Here is a 14,269-nt window from a genome sequence, read left to right on the forward strand (position 1 = left end):
ACTTGTCTTGTAAAAGTGTGGAAAAACTGCTGATGTGGCCCATAAATTTAGTACAGTATTTTACAGCAATTACATCTTTGAGGAAATACTGTTAAATTCTGACTTTTACTACTTTGTGTTTGAACTCATTTAAAGGTGTCCTTAAATAGATAGAATACTTTAAAGAAGCAATTAAAATAATGATAGGAATGATAAACTTTCACATGTATCCTGCCAACATAGCTTTTGGATTAAAACAAATATCTTGGATTAAATCTGTCCAATATGGACATGAACAGTGGGCCAAGTGTCTGAACCTGTCTCCTGGACTCTGACAGTATGTGTTTGGGCTCTCCAGGTCTGTTCTGTCCAAATTCACAAGTATTTGGAACGTGAAGCATAAACTAAGTGGTAGATTGCTGGAGCGTTGTTGCGGGACTTTTACAGCAGGAGATCTGCTGAGAATCAAGATCTTTGTCACTTGTGTCTTTCTTGGTTTTGATTGAGGCTTCAGGGCACAAACAGGAAAGGCTTCCTGTACCCGCGTGTCAAGCAGCACTTTCACTCTGCTGACGTGCAAGCCATTTACAGGTTCCTTGTTTCATCATCGACAAGTACCTTTCTTTGAGATGAGGATAAGACTTTCAGCAGACAAATTGATCGAAGGCATGTCAAATGCACATTTCTAAAAGAAAATCCGAATAATAGCATCTTTCCTAGGTAGTTAATAGTGTTGCTGTATGTTTTAGGAAGGGATTATTAAATTTCCTCATCAATCAATAAAAATGTGCAGCCAAGAGCTTCTTCGCTACATATTTATGAACTGTACCTTTAAGACTCAGAGACGCGCCGTGGATTCGAACACTTAAGCTCCGCCTCCACAGCGCGTGAGCGAGAAAACAGGAAGTGAATTGTCACCCGCCACAAAATGGGAGCATCGTTGGAGACTCCGGCCAGGTGTCACCTGTGCAAGGTGGAATCGTCCGAGCCCGTCACCCTGAAGTGTAAACACCGGTTCTGCCGGCGCTGCATCGAGGATCTATGGAGCACCGTTCCGAACGGGCCGTACCGTTGCCCGGAGTGGAGGTGCAAGATGGTGTACCAAACTTTACCGTTCGACCGAACTTTGATCCCGCAACGAGCGTCCAGCGGTTTACGGGGCGCTCAAACCCGCAGCAGTGCAGGTACCATTCACATCAATACTGCAGCCAATAACTTCTTCACTTAATATCCCAGATGGATTACGTTGGTGCATATTTCTATCTTATTATTCTATCTTGTTATGTACGTTCAAACACACGCTTTCCCAAAATGAATTTACGTTGCCTCGGTAACCATAACGAAACAAATGTATATTCTTTTCAAGTTTGAGATTTTTTGAGACAAATATTCGGTGGGGGAGAATGTGCCAAGATGTCTTGTGTGTCCGCCACCTGCTTCCTGCTTCATTAAAAATGTTACACAATTTATTTTTCATCGGCGCTCTCCAAAACCACTGCAAGCAGTGACAATCTTTTGAAATCCTTTGGTACTTTTGGTATTTCGAAAAAGACGTTAAACGATAAATGCCTCTCTTACAGTAAAACATTATCCTAAATCACTCAGTTTTCCTCTATAACAACATTAAGCTATTGTGATATTTAACAGTAAAGATCTTTTTTCCAACATGTATTTCATGTAACCTTAATAAGAGTTTTCATTATTGATTAAATCTTGCTAATGAACTTGTTGGTATTGCCTTTTTTTTTTTCTCCAAAGGCACATCGACAAATGAACAAAGCACACCCGAGTCAGCATTAAGGAGACCTTCGCTTGCTGGTCGGCTTCTCGGGAAGAGAAAGGCTAGTGCTCCGGCTGTGGAACAACCAAACCCAAAGCGTTTGACCACAGAAGCTCCACGGGAACGGTCCGGAGACGTTGAGACAGAGGCCAGCGCTCCGGCTCCAGACAAACCAGACACAAAGCGTTTGACCACAGAAGCTCCACGGGAACGGTCCGGAGACGTTGAGACAGAGGCCAGCGCTCCGGCTCCAGACAAACCAGGCACAAAGCGTTTGACCACAGAAGCTCCACGGGAACGGTCCGGAGACGTTGAGACAGAGGCCAGCGCTCCGGCTCCAGACAAACCAGGCACAAAGCGTTCAGCCGTGAAACAGGAACAGTCTGGAGATGTTGAGAGCCCCACCACTTCCTCTTCAGACTCCTTTGAAGACACACCTGCACCGTCAGCGAGTCCGGAGGTATCCCAGAAATCCCAATCCAAGCAGTTTGAGTACGAGGACGAAGCACTGGACATCTCAGGCCAGCAGTCAATTGAAATCATCTCACTGTGTGACAGCGACAGCCTAGACGAGGTTATCATTTCTGATGCATCTCCAGCTGCAACCCCTCAAAAAGGCACAGGAGAGACTCCTGCTTCTCCTGCCGGTGCTGATTGCTCAGCTGCAGTCCCTCCTGATAAAACAAAATCCCCTGGACCCCCTGTCAACATATCTCCTGTCATACATCTCGCCTCTACTTCAGGATCCCCCGCTGATTTGGGCAGCTTCTCCAGGTCAGAGAGCAAAAGCGCCCGTCCGGTGCCGTGCCACTACTGCCCCAATGCCGTATATCAGCCTGCCATCAAGACCTGTCTGGTGTGCGGAGCTTCGATGTGTTCAGAGCACCTGCGTCCCCACCTGGAATCTCCAGTCTTCCAGAATCACACCCTGATTGCTCCGGTGGAGGATATTTCTTCCTGGAAGTGCCAGGAGCACCAGGACATCAACCGTATCTACTGTCGCAAGTGTGGTGTGTGTGTCTGCACACTGTGCCCCCTCGTAGGCTCACACCAGAACCATGAGTGTATCAGCCTCAGGGAGGCAGAGAGAGAGCTGAGAGTAAGTGCTGAGGCGAGCGTGCAAACCCATGCCACTCGTTAAATTGGACTCAATATTTAGGGATGTTTCTTTGTAATGGCAGAGTGACATTTTGTAGTACTCTGTACTTATTCTTCATAGGGGAACCTGAAAAAAGACATCTCACAGCTGCAGCAGACTGAGGATGAAGTGATCATCACATTGAATGAAGTCACACAGAAGAAAGAGGCCTCCAGAGTAAGACAGTGATTCTCAAGTTCCTCATTTAGATCAATGTTTTAAAAAAAAAAAAAAAAAAAGCTTTAGAATTATTGACAAGAAGAAAATGCTTGTCAATCTTCTGGCTGCCTGACAATGTCTCTTAAAGTCATTTGTTTTTTTACTGAAGGAGATTTTTGATTTCTCCAAAAGTCAGTGCAAAACAGGGAATTTCCTAGTTGTCCTCAGCATTCCAGGTGTGGCCGGGATCATTGAGACCCCTGTGCTGATCCTGCACCTGCACCCAGGACTTCCCCAGAGTGACGAAGCTTGACCTTATTAAACAACATGACAATGACGGCAATTAGGACACAGCGGGCTTCTCCGTCGCTGACATTTCACACTTCTGGAAGTCGGATCTTTTTTGTGGATTGTGGCATTTTGTGACATTTAGTTGCTCTTGTCTGTCCAGGTGGTTTTAGAGAAGGCGCGGACGAGCGTGCTGCAGCAGTACGCAGCCATCAGAGAGGCCCTGGATCAAGAGGAGCAAACTGCTCTTCAGTGTGTGGCCAAGGAAGAAAGCAGGGTTCTGGGGGGGCTAGAGGAGAAACTCGGCAACTTGCGGAGCTCTCTGCAGTCTATCCAGAAAGGTCTCCACATCTTCGAGGGCCTGGCTGATGCCAAAGGAGACAAACACATCGGCGACCAAGTTTTCGTTAGGGTGGGTGGTGTCAGAAGACAAATCTCTTCATTATTGAATCAGAAATGATCATGGTGGCATCTCAACACTGACGCAAAAGTAATTTATCGTGGTTCCATTCGACAGGAATACAGCAAGACTGCCCACCTGTAAGTACTGGACTGGATGATAATTCCGTGGGATATAAGGTATTTCTATATTTGTTTTCCTTCTCCCTTCACGTTGCTCTTCCTCATCAGATCCAGTGTCCTGGGGAGCTACATGGAGCACTTTGAGACCCCTGAGGAAGTGGATTATGTGCGGCTTAAATGTTTGCAGAAGTGGACTGAGAAACGGCTGGACACGTTCGTAATCACCGTGCCGGGCGAAGAGAGAGACATCTACATACCCCTCTGTGAGTGTCTTAATAACTGGTTGCTGGTTATTTAAAGAACCGAAAACTGGCCTGTGAGCAATGTCTTTTCATCCAAACATCTCATTTGTGTACAGATGGTTGTGTGCCGTCACTGGATGCTGATACAGCCCACCCCAAACTGCAGCTGTCGGATAACAACAGGGAAGTGAGATACAGCGAAGCACAGCAGCCCTACACAGAGCATGCCGCACGCTTCAGCTCCTTCCCCCAAGTCCTGGCCTCCTCTGCCCTGCAGGGAGGCCGCTGGTACTGGGAAGTGAACGTGTCTGTGGAGGAGGGCCGCTGGAAGGTGGGTGTGAGCGAGGGTCGGATCGAGAGGAAAGGTCAGAAAGACATCTCCCGTTTAGGATGCAACCCTTACTCGTGGTGTCTGGCCTGTGACAAAAAGAAGGTGGAAGCTCTGCATAACAGGGTGTCTGCGCCTGTGGATGCGGACGGGCTGCAGAGGGTGGGGGTGTTCCTCGACTTCGAAGAAGGTGTGTTGTCGTTCTTTAATGTGACGCCAGGGGGCAGTCTCGCGTTAGTGCATTCCTACAAACACAGCTTTACTGACCCTGTGTATCCAGCCTTCTCTGTGTCCAAAACACACCTGGCCATCTGTGACCTGTTCCATTCTTAAATTCTGGTAGCACTGGGAATTCATCTCAACTGTTAATACACTGCCTTTTCATCATTCAGCATCTGTGAATTTCTAGGGAGAATTTATAATGTCTTCAAAACATACTGGTAATTTTGATACATCACACTGATTTTGTACCTTTTCAGAATGTGAGTTTTGGTGTTGTGCTATGTTTGTTTTTAAAGTGTCACATTAGATAAGTGAGCAGATTTTTAGCCTGTCTACTGTAGTTGATGGTGTGATCAAAGTGCTGTTTTGCATAAAGTCCTGGATGGCTGCAGCATGTTGGAGGTTCTGTGACGGTTCTGTGATTTTTCTTATTTTTAAATGTTCCAAAAACACATATCATTTCAAGTTTATAATTACAGACAACTGTGGGTCTCTTAGATTTTTTTAAAAGCATAACTGTTGCTCGTTTTAATGCCGATAAGGAGCTGTCCATTTAAGAAGCAGTCATTGTGACCCGGTATGTTTTCTACAGCCCACTTCTTTAATGTACTCCAATAAATCCTTTATTTTTTTCTAACCCACTCATTAAAATGACATTTGTGATTCTTTTCCTGACCCGCTGCCCTTGTTTGGAATGACACCCAGTGATGTTAGGATGCTGTGATGCATTAGCCTGGCATAATGTGTTTCACTCCACATCTATGTTTAGCGTCAGTAATGGCTACCTTCACACAGGTGTGTCTGTGAGAGCGGCTCATGCTTGCCTCAGCAGGTGGAGTTAGCCAGAAGCAATCCCAGTTCTCCTGGTTTCCTTCCTGCTCTCCCCCAGCTGGCACTTGGCAGAAAGGCAGAAAACACATCTGAGATAATTAAATCCCAGTTCAGCACCCAGCTGTGTCCAGGATTTTCCTCTTTTTAAAAAAAAAAAAAAAAAAAAAAAAGAGCAAGGTGCTTATAAAAGATGGCGGGTGATGCTGTGTCACATAGTTGTTAAAGAATGAAATGTATGCGGTGTCAATTTCTAGTGTAATGGGCACTAATGAAGCATCCAAAATGGCTGCCATGGTTCTCCCTAGTGATTCCATGCTTATAGGTCATTTCTTGTAGTCTTCTGTAATGAGGAATGCATTTGCAGTGAAAAGCCAAGAACAGGAGGTGCTGTTAGCTTTTAAAATCAATACTTAATTAAAGGGATTCTGCGCACCTATTTAACCTGGCCTAATAATAATCTCTTTCATTTGTGCTGCTGTTTTCATCGGGTTCCAAGCTGAAGCAGCACACTAAGCTGGACAAATTGGTCTCATTTGCAGAGAGTTCCTTCTCAGCGTGCTGCGTTCAGATCGCTTTTATCCTCCCCCGTCTGTCAGGATGGAAAGTGAAATGGCATGAAATTACTGAGGTCAGAGGTTTTCCAGCAGATGGTTGGTTGGCAGTCAGCCCTTTGCGGAAGGCTGTCCCCTCACTAAATGTCATCCCTCCCCCGTTTTATGAAAGTGTTGCTGACCCTTGTGGTAGATTCCACGTGCACTTGATGTTCCATTCAATGGTCCTTTTAATAGAGGTCCGCCTGAGACTGCCGAGTATCTTCTGTGGTTGGGTGGGTTATGATCTGATGGTCCATTTAGCAAAGAAACCAGATGGTAAACAACAACACAAAGTCACATCCTTACATCCAGATTTACATCTGAAAGTGTGAGACAGCGAATGCACTTTTGCGTCTACTGGCACTGCAACGGGGTCGCTGTGGCTGATCAGAGTAATCTGCCCTGCGAGGTCAGGTTTCTGCCCTCTACTTACTGATTAACTGACTAGATCTTCCTCCGGAGAGATCCGTGCACATCCGCACTTGTTTACGTCATTGCCTGTAATGACCTCAAAGCTCTCAGTCTTGATCATCGATCAACTGGGAAAATCAGTGGCTTTCAGTTGTTCCTTCTCCTGACATAGTTACTTCCTCTCCCGTTGGCATAGCAACAGTCCTCGAACTCACCTGCCAGGTCTGGAATAATCCGTGAACATCTGACACGGGAGATGAGGCGGCCCTGTTTTTGAGTGACATCCCCCATTTCCCCCTCACCTTTCCAGCCGATTTAGTGCGGACCGTGGAACAGGGCGTATTTTGGTATCCCTCCATCTGCCGGTGCAGAATCAATAAAATCCAATGTAATGGCAACTAAATCGCACATCTGTTTGCGTGACTCTGTCTTGTGATTGTTGCGAGCGTTCCATTACTCCAGTAAATGCAGGAAAAGGAAATCCCAGCGTGCCAGTTGTCCCGCGGCACACACGTGGGTTCATCTGATGTCTGAACGCCGGATCTGGTTTAATATTACCGTGCTTTAAAAGTTACCACTTCAAGATGAGGCAGAAATGTTTTCATCAGTGTGGTGCCTGCTCGTCTCTGTCTCGTCCGGCTTCATCTCTGTCCTCTGTAGTGTTATTTGTGTGTTTGTTTACCCTCCTGCTCTTTTCGCTTGGCCTCCCTGCAGGAATGTTGGGATGGGTGGCAGACAGCGCCTCGGGAACGTCAGTGTTTTGGTCAAGGACGGGAAAGCAAGCAGTTCCCATCTAGGAGGTTCCTTTTGAAAATGACCCTGTTTATCCTTGAGTTTGAATTTAGGCATGAATACAGTTAAGGCCAAATCAACAACCTCCCTGTGTCGCGGCTGATTTATGTGCTGTTGTGGTTATGGACAAACACACGTGGGCTGGAGGGAGAGACCCAGTTTCAGGTTAGTAAGTGAAGATAAACATCATTTAGAATCTGTTTCTCCAGCTGTGTTGTCGGCGCACTGCTTCTGTTGCCCAATCAACTGCTCAAAAACCTGTTTTTATGGGAAATATGCACAATCTGGAGTCAATATGTTGAGTTTATCAGGATAATTCACACAATTATTAGTTATAAGTCAGTAAGGAAACACATTCTTTCCATTTCCAAACCAACAAATTGACTCTTTAGGTTCCCTTTTGGAGTCACAATCTAATAATATTAGTAATTTGAGATGAAACTCTTATCTGTGGTTGTCTGAAAGTGCCTTTGAAGGTTATTAATCACAAACATTCTGTCAGGACAGACAAAACCCCTTTGTGCTTCTGTCTCTTTCTTCGCTGCAGTGATGATTATTTCCTGCTTCTCTCCGGTCTGGCAGCACAGAGTCTGTCAGACGGCGTCTCCCACACACACACACATACACACACACACAAGCTCTGTGCTCACTCATGTCATGGACAGTTACTACATTTCCAAATACAATGCACACACAGAATGTAAAAATGCACATCTGCATAGCGAAAGAATAAGTGCTAATAACTTAATAGCAAGTTATCAGCATACAGCTCTTGCAGCATGTCTACGGACCAGTCCTAAGAACCGTTCTGTTAGACACAGAGACATCGGTGGGCTGTACGTTGAGCCAGGCTTCATTTTGTGGATGGAATTTCACCTTATCTTCACTTGGAATGCACCATCATGCCCAACGTGTTTGTACTCGGGCCTCAAGATGAAGTATTTCTATCATAAGTGGACCAAGAGCACTGCACCAGCTTTATCAACGAAGGGATTTACTCTCATCAAAGGTCAACGCTCCTCCAGACACTTTTAGTCTAATTTAGGGGCTGGCACGAGCGTCTGGCGAGTAATAGTGGGTTTCTGCCTGTTCCTACGTCTGTTGTTTGTTTGTTGTCTCTGTTTACTTTGACTTGGCGTCACAACATTGCTCAAATTTAATGATGTGTCGCCTGGAACGTAGATCTCAACACGCTGACGGGAAAGACAAATGAAGGCCTCTCGTCAGAGCCTCAACATTTCCAGAAAAGAGAAATGACTGCTCACACAGCACGTTGTGGCGAGCACTGATTCCTGACACGTGCAGTCAGTCACAGGTTAATTTGCATTTGGCTGGTATTACCGTACTTCAGAGCCTCACAGGGGAAAAAAAAAAGCTTATTCTTTCCAGTGGGAACAACCTCAGCAGCAGGTTGATGTCTTCATCACTTGTGGAGTGCTAAATATTTCAACTGAAGCAGTTAGCCCTCGTTTATTTTTCTGACTGCAGGTATCTCCTCACTCTGATTCATGTCAGCAGATTTTTGCTTCACCTGAACCATCAAAAACCATCGAGAAGCCTCCTAACCTGCAGCAGAACCACTAAACTGTTGTAAAAAAAAAAAAAAAAAAAAAAAAGAGAGAAACTGCTCAGCATGAGGTGTGGATGTAGAGAGGTAGCAAATGCTGCCCAGGGCAATCAGCCTTCTTTGGTGCAAAAGAATCCGCGCAGTAATCAGGCAGCACCTTCATTTCCCCCTCCTCTCCTTCCTCCAGGAACTATTTCCTCCTGTTCCTTGAGTGCCGGTGGGAATGGGGGCTTTCAGAGTGATGGCTACGCTGCACCCGTGGATGGAAATACATTTAGTATGAATCATGACAACAGTGTTGTTTTATGACAACACTCATGTCGTAGCACATACTGCATGTGGGGGTAGAGGGCTCCGCAATGCTGTATGACATTGTTTTCTGCGCTGAGTTTCAAATTCCTTTTTCTCAAAATGGGACGTATTAGCATGTGGACATATTTTGAATTGATGGATATTTCCTCTGTATTTTCCAATTACAGTGTCATTTCCCGAGGGTGTGCTTTTCCTGATTTGAGACGCATCCCAAATTCAGTCTGAAATAGCAGCTGTGTCCCCCGGGCGGCCAGCTGGTCACACCTGAACACACTCCGCTGTGCCAGACTCTCTCTTCCCTCCTCATTTTACTTGACGTGACTAAAAGAATCAGCTTGGTGGTTGACGTCTCATTTACAGGCATTTTCCATGGTTTTCTGCATGGTGACGGTAAACAAACAGATCATGTGTATATTGCACATATTGCACATATTATGAATAATCTAACGATGATGTCATCGTTACCATGCCATGAGCAATCTTTTTGCAAGGATGCAAACCTGCCATCAAAAGCACACCGACCTGTTTTACTGTTTATTATTAAAGCCTGAAACATTATAAATTCCTTTATAGTGTTTTCACTGCTATATCAGAAAATATTATATAGTTTAACACCAAAATCAGAGTCAAAAGAGGGTTAAAGAATACTGGGAAATGATTTTTTAAATTTAGCACCTGTCCAGGTGGATCGATAAAGTATGAGAGGACATTAAATGTCTCTCTCAATAGACGGGTAAGCAGGAAACAGGTCTCTTCACATTGTTTTAGCGTTTTACATTCTGTAACAGCCTGCTGGTACTTCCTTTGCAGTGGAGGACGAAGTCAACATCAATCCCCCACGCTGTCATCGCGATCCATATTTGAAGTGTAAGAGAACTCGACTGTCCTTCACAACTGTCTTTTCAAGGTGTTCTTTGGAGAGGGATGGAACAAGCCTGTAGACCCTTGTCAAAAGGAGCACTTTATTTAGCTCAACTCTGGATTTTTGCTCACACACAATAGAACATTTTGTTATTTTATTATCTTTTTCATCTCCCATTGGAGAGGAAGAACAGCACTCTGTGTTCTCTGCCTTCTTATTGATCCAACACACGTCCTGTCTGTGGGATACAGCGAGAAATCAATGTGTTCCTTTACTCGAGAACGCCTGGGATGGCCTGAGGTTATATCAAATGTAATCGTACACATCAGGAAGTGTAAATCAGACCTCTCAGTCATCTGATAGTTTTCCAGTCTAGTTCCTGTCTGAGCCGAAGCAACATGAACCTAAAACCTTAGAACATGATTTCTTCCTTTAAAGGACGTAATGAGAACACTGAGGGTTATAGATGTGATTTCTAGAGCTCATCCTGGAGTTCATGTAAATTTTTTTCCCTCCCGCTGACGTTTCCAGGCCCTGTGGGTTTGTGATGTTTGCTGTGTCGTGAACCTTTACAAAGAAACCTCTGTTTGCCCACAGTCTCAGATTATTACCCTATTTTCACCACCAAGCTTTTGGAATCTATTTTTTCAGTCATACCACAGTCTTTGATTTCACTGGGGCTGTCAAGGCTCTCCAGGTGGTAGAAAAGTAAATGTAAGATTTCTGTGCTTGGAGCGTGACCTGAGCTCCTCACAAGCTATAAAAATCAGGACAAACTGGTTGGAGAGGAGATTCGGGCTGTGTGGAGAAGCAGTCTCTGAGGTAACCCTGGGCCAGCCAAAGATGAGGAAAAGCAGAGAGAGATCTGCCACAGCTGCAGGGAGGTGAGGAGGAGGTCCGTCAAGTCGACAGGATTTAACACACCTCCCCAAAACAGAAACACACAAGAAGAATGCATATTTACTGAGGAGCACATGGTATAACTGCCAACTCTGCAAAGCTCACTCACACATGACAAACAAGCAAACATGGGAGAGGAATATTGTGAGAATCAGAGAAGCAGAAAACAGCTTGTTGGCTTTTTTTCCGCTGTGGCGACACAGTGCGTCGGTAGATGCCTCATAACAATGTTACTGGGTCATGAATTCTGGAAAGAAACATTGCTGTTGAGTTTTCCACCTGAGCTGCACAAGCTTCTTAACAGACTGGCAGAAGATGGGTGTGGATGGGTCCCAGCAGGGAAAATGAATTAATAATATAAGGAAGAACTGAGTGCTTTATTTTGGGGTGACCTTTAAAGGTTACACATTCATTTAGATTTTCACTCCCCCTGTAACACCCGACATGATTCATGTCCTACATGCTATTTACACACTGATTTCTCTCCTTAAATGAAATAAAGCCAAACGTATTCCTTTTTATAAAACCCCAAAAGCCCATTTAATGATTGTGTTAAATGATTTTCTTCTGCTTGGAATAAATGAGAGCCATCTTCTGAAAATAGCTCCTTGCTGAGGCTGAGGCGATGTAATTAATCTTGAAAGAAGGGACACTGCTGTTTCCATAAAAGCAGCTTTGTGTAAAACAATTATTACAATTATACAGCAGCACATCAAGGGAGGAATAAACCCATCATATCAAAAGGCAATTTCCATCTAATTTATTGTTTAGAAGGTAGAAGATTCAGCTTTGTGTGTTTGTGTAAAACAGAATATCTCAATTTTCATGGACATATTTGTTGGTTCTCAAAATAATGATTAATCTCAAAGCAAATGATGGTGCAGAGAAATGATTAACTGGCTGAGCGTGTGACCACTTTGGTGGAGGGCTGGTCAATAAGGCTGCGTGCTGAGGCAGCGAGTTTGGACTGGAATAAAACCTGACCTTTCAGCAGCGCTTTGGCCAAAGCATTAGACCCTCAGTGTTAAACAAAAAGGGAAGCAACAGATTTTCGCCGCACTCTTCACTCATAAACGCTCTGCAGCAACAGTCACATGTTTATAAAAAAAGAAAACATTGGAGGTTGCTTTTTATTGGATATAATTTTTGGAGCAGACTCAGACATTAACGCAGTGCTGTGACACCGTTGACGTCCACGTCCCTCTGCAGAAAGCACCTCTTATCTTCTCGGAATCTTCAGGAAAGCAAACACAGGCCTCAAGAAAGGATCCGACTGCCGCAGGAACCAACCTCACTGCCAGAAAGCTTAATGTCAGCACATCTTACAGCACAATTAGTTCATCATTGGCCATATTGCTCTCTGTATGATGCAATGCAGCCAACCATCTGTCAACAAGGGGGTAAAAATTAACAAAGAGGCATGGATGGATGGTGGGAAAGTTCAAATGTAAGACAAAAGGGGACACAATAAAGGTGATAAGACAGTTGTAGATCTGGTTATAGGAAGGAAAATCTCATGGACTTATGAGTGGATAAGGGTATTGTGGCCCCCTGTGGGTGAAATCCCCTGCTTTCACCTGGCATTATTGGCTGGAGAGAGCATTTCTTGGTTCCTCCTTGGCTCCCCACACGGTTCCTGTTGTGATAAAGATGGCAGATTTCTTACATATTGGCAATAAGCCTGTATTCTATTTCTATGTAATTGTAAATTCAGCGTCACCTCTCTTTGTTGTAACACAGTCTTGAAGAAAATCTTTGAGAAGGAGCAGGTAATAGACAGGAATCGCTGTCCTGTGAGACCGATACATAATTGGTTGCTTCAAGGTTGGTCGGGGTGGAAGAAGAGCAGCCTTGTTTGACAGGTCTGAGTGTGGGTGAAGACAAAGAACACATGCCTCCCTCACACCGATCCCCCTCTTTTTTCTTGTTGCTAAAACGGATGCAGCGCTTGTGCATGTTACCATGTCTACAGGCTAAAATGGTATATGTTAGAAAAGCATAAAGGCATAAGTATCAGCATAAAAGGGGGAAATCAATGCAATAAAGAATGAACAAAGTGATAAAATGCATATTGGAAATGCTATATAATTACATTCTCTCGTTGAAGCAGGACATGTTGCTGAAACCTGATTTCTTTTTATGTTGGATTTGCTCTATGAATGTTTTCTTTGTTGAACAGATTCCTGCACATTGAATCACATGATATACCACAAATAACAGGTTCCACCAACACAACACCCCCCCACCCACCCACCACACACACACACACACACACACACACACACACACATCTTTCTATCACTCAACAAACTGACTCGGCTTGTCATTTTCCTGCAACATCCACCCACTGGTATCATCAGAGCGGCTGCTATTATCATTCCATTTAAGAAAATAAATCACCGCAACGTGATGAAAAATTGGCTTTGAATGGAGATTCTCCCTTAGGTTGGACCCACTTGGTTACAGACTTGCATTTCGAACTTTAAAGGTCAACTTTACGCTAATATTGAATGTGAAGGTACTCGCTTGCTGTGTTTGGATGGCTGGCTGTGAGACCAGGAGATGTGAGTTTTAAAAAAAGCTGTGTTTTTCTCAAAACACACCAGAACTGTGACAGCTTCTAAATAAAAACATGTTTGTCAGAGAATTATGCAGCGTGTCAGTAAGAAGTTGTTTAATGCTATTCTAACCGACGGCCAACCCCGGTGTACCTTCCCCACCCACGCTGCTCATTCTCCCAGTATATCCTCAAAGGTTCTCCCTTCCAAACAGCTTCAGCCCCTCTCCTCAAAGCCGAGGGACTTGTTTTATTAGCACCTGAATGACGATCAGCGATACTGTCACAAAAGCAGTAAAAGATAAATGACAATGTCTTTTATACGCCGACTCTCCAGACTATTAGGAGGGGATTAATGGTGAAAGCAGATACAAATGAAGCACTAGCAACAATCCAACAATGTTCATTTCCAACAGCAGCAGCATCTTACTTTCTATGCATTTAACTTACTTTAACTTACCTTTTTGGAATCCATATAGTGCTCTTTGCAAACAGTGAATATCATCAAATAAAATCATGAATCATGAATCTGCGGTCATTTCTGGAATCCACAGCTACTTCGGTACATGTTTAGGACATATCTAAAGACAGCCTTACGATTGATCACGGCTGTCTTGCACCAATAGGGAGGTTTCTGTATAAACATTAAAGCAGGCTTTGTTTGGGGTATACATCCTTCCTACCGGCAATGACAGGTCACTGTGTGTTACTCAAACCCTGGCAGTATTTCTCCTATTGAAATCATTATGTGAAAGATTGCGTGCAGCTTTCCAAGTGCATCCATCA

At 44.3% G+C, this 14,269-nt stretch overlaps 1 protein-coding gene and 1 long non-coding RNA gene across 4 annotated transcripts; one reads left to right on the forward strand and one right to left on the reverse strand.

Annotated features, from left to right (window-relative positions):
- Window positions 1–852: 852 nt before the first annotated feature.
- Window positions 853–5,309, forward strand: LOC101075235 (E3 ubiquitin/ISG15 ligase TRIM25). Of its 3 annotated transcripts, none has more exons than XM_029842125.1 (8): window positions 853–1,163; window positions 1,738–2,022; window positions 2,110–2,858; window positions 2,979–3,074; window positions 3,508–3,756; window positions 3,862–3,884; window positions 3,975–4,129; window positions 4,225–5,309. In XM_029842125.1, the coding sequence occupies exons 1-8, from the start codon at window positions 908–910 to the stop codon at window positions 4,767–4,769; spliced, it is 2,358 nt and encodes a 785-aa protein (XP_029697985.1). In that variant the 5' UTR covers window positions 853–907; the 3' UTR covers window positions 4,770–5,309. The 3 variants fall into 3 exon arrangements, with proteins under 3 accessions (XP_029697985.1, XP_029697986.1, XP_011605860.2); XM_029842126.1 differs by having other exon boundaries at window positions 1,738–2,019; window positions 2,107–2,858; XM_011607558.2 differs by having other exon boundaries at window positions 1,738–2,858.
- Window positions 5,310–12,042: 6,733 nt separating this feature from the next.
- Window positions 12,043–14,121, reverse strand: LOC115251057 (uncharacterized). Its single transcript, XR_003889609.1, has 4 exons — window positions 13,944–14,121; window positions 12,647–12,717; window positions 12,504–12,562; window positions 12,043–12,220 (listed from the first exon to the last, which is right to left on the reverse strand). It is a non-coding gene; the product is annotated as an uncharacterized lncRNA (long non-coding RNA).
- Window positions 14,122–14,269: the final 148 nt, after the last annotated feature.

This window comes from Takifugu rubripes, chromosome 9 (genome assembly GCF_901000725.2).
Source record: "Takifugu rubripes chromosome 9, fTakRub1.2, whole genome shotgun sequence".
Classification (NCBI taxonomy): domain Eukaryota; kingdom Metazoa; phylum Chordata; class Actinopteri; order Tetraodontiformes; family Tetraodontidae; genus Takifugu; species Takifugu rubripes.